At 34.8% G+C, this 19,064-nt stretch overlaps 1 protein-coding gene across 4 annotated transcripts in view; it reads left to right on the forward strand.

The window, feature by feature from the left end:
- Positions 1-19,064, forward strand: part of CEPT1 (choline/ethanolamine phosphotransferase 1) — a 48,755-nt gene that overhangs the window by 4,446 nt on the left and 25,245 nt on the right. For all 4 annotated transcript variants that reach the window (XM_045546785.1, XM_045546786.1, XM_045546784.1 and 1 more), the window contains exons 2-4: positions 2,512-2,921; positions 11,651-11,798; positions 13,407-13,548. In XM_045546785.1, coding sequence (XP_045402741.1) covers positions 2,583-2,921; positions 11,651-11,798; positions 13,407-13,548 — 629 coding nt within the window. In that variant the 5' untranslated portion in view covers positions 2,512-2,582. The remainder of the gene's footprint in view (positions 1-2,511; positions 2,922-11,650; positions 11,799-13,406; positions 13,549-19,064) is intronic.

The following is a 19,064-nucleotide window of genomic DNA, read 5'->3' on the forward strand; positions in this document are numbered from 1 at the left end:
CTTTAGGTCATTAGTGACATTGAAATTTTGGAATTTGATATTTATGGGGGATATAGGGAAGGAGTCCTGGGTCTGTATGTGACACCAATATTGTGTTTACACATCCAGCCTGGCATTGGCTGGGTGTCCCTTTGGCCTGCGCCTACTTGTCTGTGTACTTATTCATGAGCCATATACCTATATTTTATGTTCCCTGTCATATGACCCTGCGCCCTGCTTCTCAGAGTGCCCATGTGGTATGGGTTCAGAGTCGTATAGCCATGACGAAGTCCCAGGCTGATTCTTTATACCTTGGGGGACAGTGGCACCCCCCTTGGGCCTATCACAGCTGCCTCCAGGCTTTGGTCTGGCTTCACTGCATTCCAGGGGCTACATGCTACCCTGCTTCTCCCACCACTGGCCCTCAGGCCCTCTCTCTACCTGGGACAGGGTAGAACCTTCCACTCTCGGGACCACCTTGCCAAGGCAAAATAAACTGATCCTGTCGCAGCAAAATAAAAAAGTACAACTGGGCATATTTTGTTACTAGGTCATTATTGAGATGTCCAAGACCCTATATCACATTATGTATTTCCAAAAGTGCACCATTTCTGGAAATTTAATCTTGCTTTCTGGGTAGTTTTCAACCAGAAGATCAAAACATATGTATGCCACTGCCCTTTTATATTAATAAAATAGTTTCTAAGACGCTTCCACCTCACACCTGTAATCCTAGCACTCTGGGAGGCCGAGGTGGGCAGATCCCTCGAGGTCAGGAGTTCGAGACCAGCCTGAGCAAGAGTGAGACCCCCGTCTCTACTAAAAATAGAAAGAAATTATCTGGCCAACTAAAAATATATCTAGAAAAAATTAGCCAGGCATGGTGGCACATGCCTGTAGTCCCAGCTACTCGGGAGGCTGAGGCAGTAGGATCGCTTAAGCCGAGGAGTTTGAGGTTGCTGTGAGCTAGGCTGATGCCACGGCACTCACTCCAACCCGGGCAACAAAGCGAGACTCTGTCTCAAAAAAAAAAAAAAAAGGAACCCTCTTTCCTCCCTCCCTCCCTCTCTTTCTCTTCCTCTTCTTGCTCACTACATATGGGTTTCTCACAATGTTCTTTATTCTTTTCCTTTTCAGTTCATACTTAATTCCTTTGATAACTTTTCTACTTTCTAGTTTTTAACTAGACTTTAGCTTTTAAGTGGATGACTTGAAATTTTCATCTCTTACACAAACTCCAGTCTTGTGATTTTTGTCTAAAACATCTCTACTTAAAAGTTGCATGTATATCTCCCTTCCTACCTGATCCCCAGTTCCTCTCTTACCTGCCAACCCAAAAGCCAAAAAATAACAAACTGATTTTCTTCCCATCTTGCCCCTTTGACAGCAGTACCACTAGCCTCTAGCTGTTGACTCCTTTTTTCTTGTGCGTTTTCACCTTTCATCTCTAATTCTAAGTACTTTCTGCTGATTCTGCGTTCTAAATAGAAATTACTTATAAAAAGAAATTGTTGTCTTTCATCCTTCCATTTTTAAACACCCTACTTTAGGCCCTCACCACTTCAAACCATTGAGATCACCATACTCATTTTTGATTGTTCTCGTTACTTTCTCCATTCTGATAAATATATATAGCTACCCTATTAATCTTGAAAATACTTTTGTAATTAATTTCTTATGCTGCTTAATTGTTTATTATGTTATCACTAATCTTTTCTAAATCAAGTACAAACACTTCATGGATTAAACTTAAAGTCCTTTATCAACATCATTACTTAAGACATTTATTTATACTTTTTTTCCTTATTGCTTCCTCAGTTCATCAGGTCAATCTGCTAATACATATATACTGTCTTCTTAAAGTTATTTTTTTCATTGCTATTTACCCCGACCTAGAATACTATCTATATACTTTTCCACCAATAAGAAGTTTTCTCTTTTGATTTAATATAAACGAAACCCCTGTGTTGTTTGAATACCAAGTGGTATTCAAACTGTGTAGCTGTGTGATTTGAACAAGTTAATTAGCCTCACTGAGCTTTAGTTTCTTTTTTCTGTTAAAAAAAATGGGGATAATTAATAGTCCCTACTTTGCAGGGTTATTGTGAGGATTAAATAAGTTAACATGTAAAAAGTGCTTAAAGTTTTTGATATAAAGTATAGAAAGTGCTCAATAAATATTGTTATCATTAAATAAAAATGTAGCTTAAGATTCATTTTATTCAGGTCATTCCTTTGATATTAATACTAATTTGCCAGCCTTGGGACCTCAATTTCCACATATGTGACATGATTGTGAGCTTCAAAGTCATACAAACAGGAAGCACATTTCTATTGAAGTCCCTTAATATTTCTCATTTAAAGGTGAGGTTATATAGCTTGAATAGGAACTAGAACCAAAATCTGGTTCCTGGTTCTGATCTTATTTGATATTTATTATTTTATTAGCAGTTTAATGTTTTTTTTTTTTTTTGTTTACTGCTACTGGTATAAGATATAAGTAGTGGCTGACATATGTATCTTGTTTTTCAGGTAAGCACCAACCACAGAAAGCTACAAAACAAGGTAAATTACTGTCTCCAAATACAAGAAAACTAAGATCCATGAGTGGGCATCGGTCAACAAGGAAACGATGTGGAGATTCTCACCCGGAGTCCCCTGTGGGCTTCGGGCATATGAGTGCTACAGGGTGTGTATTAAATAAATTGTTTCAATTACCCACACCACCATTGTCAAGGCACCAACTAAAGCGATTAGAAGAACACAGATACCAGAGTGCTGGACGGTCCCTGCTTGAGCCCTTAATGCAAGGATACTGGGAATGGCTAGTTGGAAGAGTTCCCTCCTGGATTGCCCCAAATCTTATTACCATCATTGGACTGTCAATAAACATCTGTACAACTATTTTATTAGTCTTCTACTGCCCTACAGCTACAGAGCAGGTAAGAGGAATTTCTTAGCAAATCTCAATGTTTGTTATATACCAGAAACACTGTAATTTTGGCCGTCATTTTAACTAAAGATAAAATAGTCTGACAGCTATCAACTATTTTAAAATACCTATCACACCTAGTGTGATAAAGCTCATTACGTACAACCTAGTTTATACACTATTGCTTATTAGAAACCAGAAGCAAGGGTAGATTCTGATCCTAGTAGGTAATTAATGTTAGCAGGCATTAACATGTAAAATGTTTCTTTTAAAGTCACAAAATCTCAATTCTTTACAGAAGAGTTTTATCTCATTTATTAAAATGGCTGAATAAGATCTAAGAAAAATTTAAAATGATTAGAGAGAAACGCCTGGTATTTGAGATGACATGACTGTAAACCAGTCTTATCAAAAGTGTTTTCCTCTTCATTCCACTGAGAATTGTTAAATTTCCCTTTTCTCTTCCTGTAAACATGTGTGGCTGATAGACTTCAGGTATGTTGTTATAGTTCTAACAACTGCGGCAAAGGAAGTATAAGAAAAAGTCGATATAATGTATTTCCTTTTCCATATCCTGCTCTGGCTGCTATTAAGAAAGGAAGCATGGTATTGCTTACGCAGACTCTCTCCCCAGGCCTTCTCAGATCCAAGCCTGTCTTCTGCTTTTATCCTCTATTACCCTCTGTACCCATTACTTGAAACCGTAACTAGAACTCTTCATCGCAATGGGTAAATTGATGTTTATTTCTTTTGTTTTAAAATCTTCTTATCAAAACTGAAGTACGGTGGTTAGGCAGATGAAAGAGAATCAGAAACATTTATTCTGCCTGGATTAGTCAGACTCATCAGTCTGAGGTAACCCAAGAAGATAAAAGGTGATCCTCAACTAAAGATGTCAAAATGACTCTGAACTATATGAAATCATAATGGCCACAACAATCCTTATCTTGATTTAAGCTTGAAGTAATATATTTTTTTTTTTTAGAAAGTAGCCTTTTCAAATGATTTGTCCTTTGAGATAAAATTACCACCACCCAATTCATTATCCCTTTCTGTTTTCATCAATTCATTTGTTTTCGCATGTATTTCTTAAAGTGAATAGCTGTTGAGGGTCACAGTTACCTATAAAATATGTGATTCGTTTTACAGGTGCCCATTTTCCTCCACCGTTGAATACCTTTAATTTCTCTTGCTATATGAATACAGTTAATACAGATTTTACGGATGTATTTCTGGTTTTTCCTCATTTTAACTATCTTGCTGTACCTCAATCAGGATGCTTAAAAAACAAAAACCAGTATGGTTGTTTAAATATGTCCTGAGATCTTTTATCACATATCTGTTGCTGTTTCACCTCGGGCTTACTTGACAACCTAACTGCTATTTCCAGAGAAGTTTGCTCCAGATAGCATGTATCCTCAGGGATATAATAGGACAACAAGGAGGTGACTTGATTCCAGTGGAAGATGTACAGTAGTCCTAAGCTAGTTCTGGGATAGGGATGAGGGAGTGAGAGCAGATTCAAAGGTAGCTCAGCCACTAATAGTCATTTATTGAATGCCTCAGTATACCAGGTGCCATGTTCCCCTAAAATACTTTTCCTTGGCCTCTGTTCTTAAGTGATTTGGAATTACTAGAGTAACCCTAGAATTAGTTAAACCTTTGGAGAAACTTCTAGAATGGGAACTACTCTAATCATAGGGAACTTTTCAGAATTGCTGCTGGGAGGAATCAAGGTGGAATATGACTGAGCTGCTGTTTGTTGCTTTTCAAGGGAAGGTAATGTTCTACAAAGGATACACCTGGATGCATGCATAGCTGCATGGTAGAAATCCTTGTTAGGTTCAGATCAGAATGTATTTTTTTTTTATAGCAGCATATTATGGGGGTACAAAAGTTTAGGTTACGTATATTGCCCTTGCTCCCTTCCCCCCCACCCCCCGAATCAGAGCTTCAAGCGTGTCCATCCCCTAGACAGTGTGTATCACACTCATTATGTAGGTATACACCCATCACCCCCCCCACATCTGCCCGACACCCGATTAATGTTGTTCCTAAATATGCACTTAGGTGATGATCAGTGAAACCAATTTGATGGTGAGTACATGTGGTGCTTATTTTTCCATTCTTGGGATACTTCACTTAGTAGAATGGGTTCCAGCTCTATCCAGGAAAATACCCCGTTTAGCAAAAGCAATTTTAGGCAATAAGAACAAAATGGTAGGTATTAATTTACCAGACTTCAAACTATACTACAAGGCTGTGGTTATTAAATCAGCTTGGTACTGGCACAAGAACAGAGACACAGACCAGTGGAACAGAACTGAGAATCCAGATATAAAACCATCCTCATATAGCCATCTAATCTTTGACAAAGCAGACAAAAACATACTCTGGGGAAAAGATTCCTTATTCAATAAATGGTGCTGGGAAAACTGGATAGCTACACGTAGAAGACTGAAACAAGACCCACACCTTTCACCTCTCACAAAAATCAAATCACAGGCTGAGCGCAGTGGCTCACGCCTGTAATCCTAGCACTCTGGGAGGCCGAGGCGGGTGGATTGCTCGAGGTCAGGAGTTCGAGACCAGCCTGAGCAAGAGCGAGACCCCGTCTCTACTAAAAATAGAAAGAAATTATATGGCCAACTAAAAGTCTATATAGAAAAAAAATTAGCCGGGCATAGTGGCGCATGCCTGTAGTCCCAACTACTCGGGAGGCTGAGGCAGTAGGATCGCTTAAGCCGAGGAGTCTGAGGTTGCTGTGAGCTAGGCTGACGCCATGGCGCTCATTCTAGCCTGAGCAACAAAGCGAGACTCTGTCTCAAAAAAAAAAAAAAAAAAAAAAAATCAAATGATAGTGGATAACAGACTTAAACCTAAGGTGTGAAACTATTAGAATTCTAGAAGAAAATGTGGGAAAAACTCTTATAGACATTGGCCTAGGCAAAAAATTTATGAAGACCCCAAAGGCAATCACAGCAACAACAAAAATAAATAAATGGGACCTGATTAAATTAAAAGCTTCTGCCCAGCCAAAGAAACTGTCACGAGAGCAAACAATGTATTAAAATAGGTCATGGCTGTCTTGCATGATAGGCTCTTACCTCTGTGATCTTCAGTAAGATCTGTAAATTCATTAAGTCACACTTTATCTTTTTAAATCTTATTTTATGGTATTATGGGGATTAAGTAAGATCATGCATTCAGGGTTCCTAGCATATAATGCTCAAAATGGTAGATGGTTATTGTTTCATTGTTCAAAAAGATAAAGTATATAACCTATTCTTCTTTCCCACAACCTCCCTCCCATTCCTGATAGCCTCTAATAATATATAATACATGGAGTCACAAATTTATCTAAGTTCTTAATGAATTTCTTACATTTTTTCTGTATCAGCATTTTAGAGTCAAAGAGTTCCATAAATTTTTCACCCAGGGAAATTCTTATTGGTTATATCTTCAGTTCTTTTGGGCCTTATACCAGTGAGTGATTACTAAGTTGCATGTCTCTATGTACAGTATTATGAACTTTTCATATATTTTTTTATGTTACAAATTTTTTTGAATGGATCAGAATCTCAGATATCAGTCTTTCTGGTGGAAAAGAAGGTCATTATTGTAATAGTTTCAGCTGAGTTTGTTTCTTAGTAGATAAAAAAGGAAAATTCTTATTTTTCAAATTCTCAGAGTAGAAATCTAGACTTCTTTTATACAGTTCCAAAATTTCCCCTTACTAAATACTTAGTAACAAATGGGCTTGTTACTTCATTAACTAGTAGCTTTGGTTTTAGTATCATAAATTAATGTGGAATTTGTCTTGCAGTTTCATATATGTTAATATGCTTGAGTTACCCTTGCCAGAGTTCTATCAAATTTAAATGTCTTTTTGAAATATGATCATAAGAGTTTTTTTGTTTAAATCCTCATTTGTTTTTGTTTTTATATTGCTGGGTTTAATGCTTTTTATTTAACTTACTAAAAAATAACTTTTTAGATATTTTTAGCATAGCAAAATGAAAAGAAAATTAAAATGCACCTTACCTAATCTCACTGCCTAATTAACTTCTATTGACATTTAAAAAGGAAGGGGAAAAAAATTACCTGGAAAAATTTAAACAAAGGAAGGTGTGAAACAAAAGTATTTATTGTTTCTTTTTTACCTGCCTTCCCTTTCCCAATCCCTTACCCCATTCTCTGTCCTCAAATGTAATGATGTTTAACAGATTTTTTTTTTTGACAAATCACACCCCTAATTTTATTGAATGGAAAAACAACTTGCAAAAGGATGCATATAGTCCACCATTTATAAATTGTTTAAAATAGAAGGCATACATACAAAATAGAATGTTTGCTCAAGGCAAACATGGAAATAATTAAGACAAAATTCAGGTTAGTGAGTACCTTTGGGGGAAGATTACATGACAGTTTCGAAAGAGTTATTCATGGAACTTCAATCATATTTTTTAAGCTAGGAGGTTTGTCTGGGTATTCATTATTTTTTAAAAACTTTTTGTATGTTTGAAATACTCAATAATAAAACTCATATGTATCTGCCTATACATATATATATGAAGAAACGTCAAAATTTTAGGAGTGTCTCTTCTTGCTTTTTATTTTTACTTGACACATAATATTAATAATTGCACATATTTGTGGCATGTGGATTGACATTTCAATGTACGTATACAATGTGTAATGATCAAATAAGGGTAATTGGCATATCTATCATCTCAAACATTATCATTTCTTTGTGTTGGGAACACACAGAAATCTTCCTGTCTAGCTGTTTTTTTTTTTTTTTTTTGAGACAGAGTCTCACTCTGTTGCTCTGAGTAGAGTGCCATGACATCAGCATAGCTCCTCCTGTCTCAGCCTCCCTAGAAGCTGGGACTACAGCCGCATGCCACCACGCCTGGCTAATTTTTATATTTTTAGTAGAGACGGGGTCTCACTCTTGCTCAGGCTGGTCTTGAGCTCTTAAGCTCAAGCAGTCCTCCTGCCTCAGTCTCCCAGAGTGCTAGGATGTGAGCCTCCATGCCCGGCCACTTTCTAGCTTTTTGAAAATGTATAACAAATAATTGTTAACTATATTCACCCTATAGTGCTATAGAGCACTAGAACTTACTCCTCCTATCTAGCTGTAATTTTGTATTTGTATTTGTTAACCAACCTCTCCCTATCCTCTTCTTCCCCAACTCTTCCCAACCTCTAGTAACCGTATGAGCTCTGCATTTTTGAGTTGAGTGAGAACATGAGGTATTTTTCTGTGCCTGATTTATTTCACTTAACATAATGTTCTCCAGGCTCATCCATGTTGCTGGGAATGATGCGATTTCATTCTTTTTTATGACTGAATAGTATTCCATATGTACATATACCACATTTTCTTTATTTATTCCTTTGTTGATGGACATTTAGGTTGATTCTATATCTTGGCTATTGTGAATAGTGCTGCAGTAAACATATTTCTTTTCCTCTTCCTTTTCCTTCAGTATACCAATGTCCTTTTCCTTCCCAGTAGTGAGATTGCTGAATTATATAGTTGTTCTATTTTTAGTTTTTTAAGGAACCTCCATACTGTTTTTCCATATGGCTGTACTAATTTACATTCTCACCAACAGTGTGTAAGAGTTCCCTTTTCTCCACATCCTTGCCAGCATTTGTCATTTATCATTTTGATAATTGTCATTCTAACTGGAGTGAGATGATGTGTTATTGTGGTTTTGATTTGCATTTCCCTGATGATTAGTAATGTGGAGCATTTTTTTCACATTGGCCATTCATACGTCTTTTTTTTTTTTTTTTTTTTTTTGAGAACTGGCTATTCAGATCCTTTACTGATTTTTAATTGGATGATTGGAGGTTGCTATGAAGATGTTTGAATTCTTTGTATTCTGGATATTAGTCGATTGTCATATGTGTAGTTTGCACATACTTTTTCCCATTCTGTAGGTTATCTCTTCACTCTGTTGATTGTTTCTTTTGCTGCTCAGAAGCTTTTAATTTGCTACAGTCCCATTTATCCGGTTTCAGGTTTTTTGCTTGTGCTTTTGAGATTTTAGCCATAAAATCTTTCATTAGACCAATGTACTGAGGCATTCTCCCATGTTTTCTTCAATTAGTTTTATAGTTTTGGGTCTTAAATTTAAGGCTTTAATCCATTTTGAGTTAATTTTTGTATATAGTGAGAGATAGTGGTCTAGTTTCATTCTTCTGCATATGGATATTCAGTTTTCCCAGCACCATTTATTGAAGGGGCTGTCCTTTTCCCCAATGTATGTTCTTGGCACCTTTGTCAAAAATCAGTTGACTATAAATACATGCATTTATTTCTGTGTTCTCATTCTGTTGGATGTGTCTATTTTTATACCAATACTATACTGTTTTGTTTACTCTAGCTTTGTAGTATATTTTCAAGTCAGGTAGTGTGATGCCTCCAGCAAGTCAAGATTGCATTGGCTTTTCAGCATCTTTTGTGGTTCCATATGAATTTTAGTATTGTTTTTTGTATTTCTGTGAAGAATGTCACTGAACTTGTAAGTACATCAACTTGTAAGTACAAGTTGGTTAATTGCCAGATTGTGGTAAGATTATTTGCTTATGCCAGTTTTTTCCTACCCATCTATCAGAATATGTAATGATTTTCTGACTGATACATGAGTTCCCTCATTAATTCATTGTCTCTCCCAGGCTCTTATCCCAGCTGAGACCGTACATACTTCTTGTTGAATTAGAAGGCTTTCTTGTTCAAATACCTCTGAAAGTTATGAAACAGTAGGAATAAGGAAAAAGTATATAAATATTAGTTTAGTGTTCTGCAGATTCACAGGAAGAAAGGAAAATCCAAAGACAAAAAAACTTTACTCTCTCTTCTATGTATATAATTATTATTTTGCTGTTTTCTAGTATTATATGTATACTAATAGTTGAAGTTGACTCTGTTTCAGAGTAAAACTTTGCCTCGTTAGAATCCTAAGATTAGACCCTGAGAAGTGCCTAGCCTTCTAGTCTCCTAAAGCAGAGCTATCCAGTACAACTTCCTGTGTTATTGGGAGTGTTCTATGTCTTTGTGATCCAGCATAGTTGCTCCAGTCATATGTAGCTATTGAGCATTTGAAATGTGCCTAGAGTAACTGAGGGACTGAATTTTTAATTTTATTTAATTTTAATTAATTTAAACTAAAATAATCATACATTCCTAATGGCTGCTATACAGGATAGCATAGTTCTAGAGCGTTATTGAATTCCTTTAAGGGCAAGAAGCAGTAGACCCAAAGTTCAAAAGAAAGGGTTCTTAGTCATACGGGATTAATTACTCCATTCAGTGTGCTTACATGTAAAGCATTGTTACATAACCACAGTTATGGGGAGCTATGTACTACAATGCTTTTAATAACCTCTGTGACCCAAAATGTGGAGATCCAAGAAAAAAAGTTTTTTAAGAGGCAGAGTCTTGCTCTGTCACCCGAGCTGGAGTGCAGTGGCGTGATCATAGCTCACTGCAGCCTTCAACTCCTGGGCTCAAGCCATCCTCCCACCTCAGCCTGCCAAGCACACGCTGCTAATTTTTTTTTTTTTTTTAATTTTTTAACAGACAGAGTCTCACTATATTGCTCAGGCTGGTCTTGAACTCCTGGCCTCAAGCAATCCTCCTGCCTCAAGCAATCCTCCTGCCTCAGCCTCCCAAGTAGCTGTGATTATAGACATGAGCTACCACACCTGACCCAAGAAAGTCTTTAAGAGAAGATCCTTACCTTTTAATAACTGAGTACTAAATAGACCTCTATCAGAGAGAAACTCCTTTGCAGTACAGAATCTACTGAATACTATTTGTAGCTCTAAGTGTTTAATACAGTGTAACTTGATAACTAGTATCTGAGAAAATACCTTGTGATTATAAAAACTTTTTCATGTCCTGGACACGGAAAAATAATGAAAAGTGATATAAAACGCTCTTCTACATTCTTAAGTATAACCCGAAAGAAGTTCCCCTTTTCTAATATACAACATTTAGATTCAATACCAGTGATTCAATTTCTCTCTGGGGAAAGAGAAACTATTCTTGAAAATGTGACTATAAATATTTGAAAAATAATGTTCTGAGCACTCTGTGCACTAGATCATCTCCTAGTTTTGTCCTATGGACTATTAAAGAGGTATGTTTCAAAATAAGTTACATACGCAAATAAATTTGGAAAATGGCAGCATATTATGTCCCCCTCTCGATTATTGACAGTGTGTTTTAGCAATATAAAGGGCTGGGAAGAAGTCCAGCGGTAGAGAAATCTGTTTAACATCATTTGGTGTTTAACCTAATATTTCCTACATTAGGTTAGCATGAGATTTTTCTTTTCATGTCATACTTGTAAACATTTTGAAAGATACCATTTGGAAAAAACTGTACTTGATCATTCATTGATCGACTCAGAATCAGAATGTTGGGAAGAAATCTCATAGAAGATACTTAGCCAAGTCTCATGGGATTTCTGTAATATCATGCTAAGTACTTGCCCAGCATCTGCTGGAGAACTTTAAAAGCAAGGAATTTAATTCTCTTACAATCCTAATTGTTTCAATTAGTTCTTCATTATGTAGCACTTGGATCTTCTCTTTCATAACTTCTAACCAGCAGTACTTCTTTAGAGAATGAAGATAAAATATCTTCAGGTAAAAATATATTAGCCAAACATGGTAACTAATATGTCTGAATACCCTTGCCTTTCTCTTATTTCACAGGCACCTCTGTGGGCATATATTGCTTGTGCATGTGGCCTTTTCATTTACCAGTCTTTGGATGCTATAGATGGGAAACAGGCAAGAAGAACCAATAGTAGTTCTCCTTTGGGAGAACTTTTTGATCATGGTTGTGATTCACTGTCAACAGGTATTGTTGATGTTTAAATGTTGATGATTATTAACAGTGATAATAGCAATGTGATAAGCAATGTTAGTGTAAAATAAGAAGTTTGTTTAGTTAGCAGAATAAGTGATTTTGTATTAAATTTTATTTTTCAAAGACTATGAATCTGGTTGATATTTGTTATTATTGGCAATATTGGGAAATTTAGAAATTAAGTTAATTTCTACTTGTTATTTCTAACCCTAAATATTGTTTTGGCATCTTTTATTTTTAAAATGTTAGGGCATAATTGTCATCATCAAAAGTCATATAAACTATGAGAGTACAATAGTGAGAGATTAGTTAGGTAATTCATGGTCTTTATATTTAAATGAATGTTATGTGGACATTTAAAATTATGTTATAGACTTAGATTATAACTGTGGTAATGGGCTCAAATAAAAAGACTAGGACAAATGAGGAACTATAGTTATTAATATTGTATATTGAAAATTTGCTAAGAGTAGATTTTAGGCACTCTTCCCACAAGGGAAACAAAAGGTAGTTATGCAAGATGATATATAGGTTAATTTGCTTAACTGTAGTAATCACTTCACTATATATATATGTGTGTGTATATGTATGTATATATGTGTATATATACACATATCATAGCAGCATTTTATGCACCTTATATGCAATTTGAAAAAAGACTAGAAAAAGATAGACTAAAATGCTAGCAATAGTTGGGTTACTATAGTTAGGTTATACGTGATATGTCCTTATTTGCACTATTTTGCAGATTTTTAAAATAATGTTTTAGTATGTTTTTAGAGGGGAAAAAGAGATTTAGAAACTAAATGACAGTTTCTAAATAGTCTTCCTGACAGGAACTTCCTCCCCTTATTTAGTTGTTTTCTTGTCATTTTACATGACATTTAAAATATTTAAAAAGAAACAAATGAAAACCCTTGATAGGCATACAGATTTGCAGATGTAGGTCCATATCAAAATCATTCCTTCAATGTGTCCTAACAGCAGCTTACTTAGTAGAAGAGGAGCAACTAAGCTCTTAACAACTTTTAAGTGTCAAGTCAAGAAAAACTCAAAACTTACATTGAAATAAAGAGTAGTTTGGTATCTTGAAATGCTAGTTTAACCAGATAACTGCCAAATGACAGGTTACTATTTTAATTGGCAGTCATTATTGCATTGTAGGATTTTTTTTTCTATATGTCACCCATAGTGATATCTGCTAAGTAAGAAAAGACAGTTATAAATCTGAAGCAAGTGGGTCCTTTTGGGGATTATATAGGCCCATTGTTTTTTTTTTTTATGTCTCTCTTCCTTGTAACTTTTTTCTGCTCATTAGTACCACCGTCACTAAGGAGGATACTCCAAAATATGCTAAAGTATTTTAGTTGCTTTTAAGAACTTTAGTTCCACTAAATGGTTTAATGAAAAAAGAGATTGAAATTATGGGGTAAAAGATAATGTAAAAGATTACATCATACTTTACTCTTATCATAGATAACTGAGAGTAGATTGTGCATTTACAGCTTACCTTGTTTTTGTCTCATCTAAAATCATTTCCAGCCCAGTTAATGTTTGTTATTCCATTGTTCACTTTCCATTGTGATCTTTCTTCTGCAGTTTTTGTGGTTCTTGGAACTTGTATTGCAGTGCAACTGGGGACAAACCCTGACTGGATGTTTTTTTGTTGTTTTGCTGGGACATTCATGTTCTATTGTGCACACTGGCAAACATACGTTTCTGGAACATTGCGATTTGGAATGTAAGTAACACTCAATGGTGATTTTGTTTTCTCTGTCAAATATGGAGAATGTTGCTTATAGGTATTTGAGTATTAAGAATTTATTAAATTACTAAATTAGTTTAATAAATGAAAGAAATTTTGAGGCTTCATCATTGTAATTATTTTCTGGTAGTCTCTGTCATATATCCCTCTGTCGTACTTTATTAAAGGAAATATCACAACCTCCCAAGTATTTTTAAAGCGATATGAAAAGTAGTAGCCCCTCCTCACTTACCTACATTTGTCTTTCTCACAAACAAATTTACTTTTTTTCCCTACTATTATTTACTTGAATTCCATGTTTTATTTTGACATATAAAAATGCATTTTCAGGAAAGATAAGATAGTTTCTTATAGCAAAGAGCAACTCTTATCTCCAAATATCATGGCTTAATTAGGTTTTATTCTTTTACCATTGTTTTATCTATGAATCTATACAAATCTAAGTTCTTGATAATTCAGTTGACATAAGCACACCATATAGATTATTACTGAATGTATGAGAATTTAAAAATGAAATAGAGACTTCTTTCAAACCCCAAAATGAATAGTTCCTACCTGGTGATCAGTACTTTTCCATAAATATTAATGAGAAAACCAGTCTTGGAACAAAGTAAAGGATGGCATGCACCAGCTGATATTTAAGTATCACAGATCCCGTTTACACCACCTGAGTTATTCTTTCTTTTTTCATGGTGTAAAATTCAAAGAGAAAAAACTTGATAAAGACTGTATACTTCATGAAGTGTCAAAAGAAAAATTTCTGGCAAATGACAGGAAATCATCTCGGCCTAGTCTCTAAGATGAATCGTTAATAGATTTTTTTTTTTTTAAGTTTTAGATCCCTGGTAAACTTAGTCTTCTAGGCTGGGAAAAAGCCAGAATATATAGAAATTCAGCTAGTCACTACAAGTTCAGTTTAGATGATTTTTGCTAACTTTATTTAAATAGAATTTAAGATGTTATTATGACAGTAACTGAATAATTACCAGTACTTTGGATATTAACTATTTAAAAGACATGTCTCAGAATAATTTCAAAAGAGAGTTTAGAGAATATTTTTAAGGCCCATCTTAAGGTAGTATCTTTATTATTAGACACAGTAGCAGACATGAGTGTCCATGTGAAAACTATACACCTGTGCATTTGTCAGCAGTTTATAAAATGATCAGTGCTTAGAAAATATTTAAGAGTTCTGATATAAAAGAAAACAATTGAAAAGTATACAGATCTTTTTCTCAATATTTTCAATTTTTATTTTCATACTATTCTCATGATCTTTCTCTACATTAGATAAAAACACAAAATGTAATAGACTTCTAAGATCACTTGGTTTGCCCTAAATCAGTCTTAATCTTTAGTGTTGTTACTGTTTTCAAAAATGGCAGAATTTGTAATATCTGGATTTAACATGGTTATGTTTTGTCGGTTATTATTTCACAGTTAACTTTCAAGCCCTTAGAAAGCTTAACAGTCAGCCCTAATGTATTCTCTTTCCCTTTCAAGTAATGCAGCACCAACCATATGCTATGGGAACTTAAGGAAGGAAAAAGAATTAATCGTGGAAGTAGGAGAAGAGTAAATAGACAGTGTTTTTAGGAGTGATTTGATATTACAGCTTTCTTTCTGCCAGTCTTTGAATTTCCCTCATGGTGTTTTCCTTCAGTGGAGTATGTATTTTGGAGAACTGTAAGCAGGTCCATATGGTTGGATCATAAGATGCCGGTAGGGAAGTAGCAGGAGGTAAGGCTGGAAAAGATCCAGAAAATCAAGGCCCTTCTACACTCTGCCAAGAAATGTTGGCTTTTGTCCTGAATCTGCAGGGAACTTTTGCAGGACCTGAAGCAGGGAAATGACGAGAGTACCTTTTAGAAAGATCAGTCTGGCAACATGGCACAGAAATTGGAATAGGCTGTGACAGAAGCAAGGAGACCCATTAGGAAGCATAATTAAGATGAGGAATGAAGCCTGAACTAACACAGTGGCAGTGTTATTGCAGAGAAAGTGATAGGTTGGAGAGACTTTAAAGGGAGAAACTATAGGACATAATTTCCACTACTATGTAGGAAATGAATGAGAGAGCAGAGACTGGAATGACTCCCAGTCCCTCCTGTGGGGGGTTGGATGAAAGGTGGAGAAAGGCTCAACAGGAGGAGGAACCTATTTAAAGAGAGAATTCTACCCAGAAAATGTATGTGAGGGATTCTAGACATCCAAATAGAATGAGAATAGCGGAAAACTTAGAAAGCAAAGTTAGACAGAAGCCCATGAAAATTATTGAACAGCCAGGGTAAGAGGAGGCATACTGGAATGAAAAGCCAGAAGAGGGATGAATTTCAAAAAAGAACAATGCTAAATACTGCTGAGTCTCAAAATGAGGACATTAAAGTGTACATTGAATTTGGCAGTATAAGCTATTCCTAGTAGTAGCTGTGTAATAGTGGAATAGAAGCCAGACTGTAGAGGGTAAGAAGTGATGGAACAAATACGTAGACCGCTACTTATTATACATTATATAAGGTTACTTATAAAATCTGGCTGTCACAGGAAGGAGAGAGGCATTGGTTAGAAGAGAGAATATACACTCAAAGGAAGGAGGGCTTTATATTTTTAATGAGAAAATTTCAAGCACACAGAAGAAATCCACTACAGTGAAATCCACTGGAGTGTTTCCTTATAATGCTGTAAAAAAAAAAAAAATCTAGAAATATTGAGACTAGTTTAATTTAACATCTAAACTTAAATATTCATATTATAAGGGATTGGTTTTGATTTGGGAAGTTGTATCCAATTTTCAGAAATCCTACATTTTCATTAAGGTAACACTGAATTTATTTTTTCAATTAAAACAGACTGCAACACTCATAGAAATGTGCTATGAATGCTTTACATTTAAAGAGATATTTATCAAAATACCAACACAGTGGAGGCATATAGAACACATTTAGATATCTTTAAAGAAGTCTTAAAAATGCCATTTTAGATTTCACTTATTTTTTCAAGAGCATGTAGAATATACATATATAATAGATTAAATATTGAAGTTTGTATGCATGGAGAAGAAAGCCAAGATTTTATTTTGCTTAATAAGGAAAGAACAAGGTGAACTCTCAAAAAGAAATTTTAAAAAATCACTTGCATTTTCTTACTCTTTTCTTAAAGAAAAGCAAGAACATCTTTTGAAATATTTTTTTCTATTTTTATATTTTTTTAGAGACAGGGTCTCACTCTATCACCCAGGCTGGAGTACAGTGGCGCAATCATAGCTCACTGCAGCCTCAAACTCCTGGACTCAAGATATCCTCACCTCAGGCTTCCCAGTAGCTGGGACTACAGACACACACCACCATGCCTAGCTAATTTTTTATTTTTTGTAGAGTCACTATGTGGCATAGGCTGGCCTCAAACTTCTGGCTTCAAGCAATTCTCCCACTTCAGCCTCCCAAAGTGCAACTTAGAGGCATGAACCACTGTGCTTGGCCTGAAAGCATATTTAAGTATATTAGAAGTCTTACTTTAAAATGTTTTTATTTGAACTATTTTATTTTGATGTTTATACACATGAATAAGAAGAATCATGAGAATTTCTTTTTTATATATGATAAATTCAGGTTGTTATTCTTTTAATAATCTTACAGAATGTTTGCCAAATAAGAAATTTTTGTTCTCCTTGGTTTCTTTAATATTACTGTTTTTAATTGTTAAATTTGCTCCTAGTATCTTGACCAAAAGTAGGCACAGGATTTTAATTCGTTTGTAACTACGTAATTCCCACTCAAAGAGCAGCATTGTGAGAAAGCAAATATGCTTTGGATACATCTTCACTGAGATTATGAGCTATGTCTTCCAGCAGTTTGCTTTGATAACAACTAAAAGCTGCCTTGCATAGAGAATATTAGTACCTGTCACATCCAGACAGACCTCTGTCCTCACAGTGCTCCTGGACTGAGTGAGCAGAGATCTGACAGAAATGAGCACTGTTTATTGGGACCCTTCCAAACCAGCTTATCCCTTTAGGATTTTTACTAACCTGGATATGAAAGATTGGGAAGGAAAATGGGATTAGGGGGTAGCTAGAACTTCATGAAAAGATTGTGGTTGCTAGAAAAATATGAGTTGAAGCTCATTTGTAAACATTTGTAAAATATACTTAAAAATGTATAAATGGAAGAGTTCACATTTCCTCTCTTAAGGTTTTAACCCTTATTTCTAGGTATGTTTAAGTTTATAACTTGTATATATAGAATCATTTTTATAAATTAAGTGTTTAGAAATCCTAAACAATCTTTAATAAAACTATACTTATGCAAAACATGAGTCTTAAAAATTATCTTCTATACTATAAAAGCAGAACTCTTGTTTAAATTATTATCTCAGGAGAGAAAGACTCTTAAATTATGTTTTCAAGTGAAGAAAAGAAAGAAATTGTAATAAATTGAACTCAGGCCAGTATAACTAAGCTCAAGTGTTAATCTCCAAATTGTCTTGTCTATGTATCAGCTTGGGCAAGGCCCATAACTTTCATGAGGCCTCCTTTCCTAATTGCCTCATTTCCTGATTTGTAAAATAAACTTTGAATTAGATGATCTCTAAGGTTCTATTTATAAAGTCTGTGAGTCTATTAATTTTACACAGATATTAATTATAGTATTATTTATAATTATAGTAGACAGAGTATTGATCTTCACTTTTATTACATTTTTCAGTTCATGCTTCTAAGATTTCACATTTACATTAGCTAAAAACCCTGCCACCAAGCATTTATGTAGTTAAATAACTTCTACTTTTTCTATTGTATAGTTAAAGGGAAAAAGTTGATAGCCCATTTATTACATTGGTAATCTGACAAATCCAGTTCATCTTCTTATTCTAAATTTAATTTCTAAAACATAGTTATTTGAAGACCTCATGGTAACAAAAAAGCTGTTGTTTGTTGATGTATAAACCATTTTCTGTGAATTCAGAATTAGGAAACTTTCTACCAAATACATACATAGAATCTACATATCTTTAAATGTTTAAGTCTTATCACAAGAATTATTAAATACCAGAGATTTTCCTTTTAGTTTCTAGTTTCCCTGTCTAGTTTTCTTTCAAGCAGGGATTTATTTATTGGACCTCTGCTCTGTTCATTTAATTTTACCAATTGTTATAGATAATATCCTAAAGCAACCATTTGTATTAATGTAAAGCCTAGATTGCGATTTGGCCCCTCAGATAATCAGGTAAATTGTGAACATCTTTCTGTCTCATTTGCATTCTTAGTTCTTAATTTGATTGATACAGTTTTTATTTGAAGCCTATTCTATACTGCTACTCTTTTTCTGTTATTATTTGTGTTCTCAAACTTCTTTAGTGATTGAACTGGATGCTTTACTTTTTACCACTAATAAACTAATCCAATGTAGTAGAACATTAAATACTAGTGTGGAATTAGGGAAGAGAAAAGAAAAAGGGAAAGAGTCTGAATTGGAGAGTATCAGGAAATAGGACAA

The sequence above is a fragment of the Lemur catta genome, chromosome 3, assembly GCF_020740605.2.
Source record: "Lemur catta isolate mLemCat1 chromosome 3, mLemCat1.pri, whole genome shotgun sequence".
NCBI lineage: Eukaryota > Metazoa > Chordata > Mammalia > Primates > Lemuridae > Lemur > Lemur catta.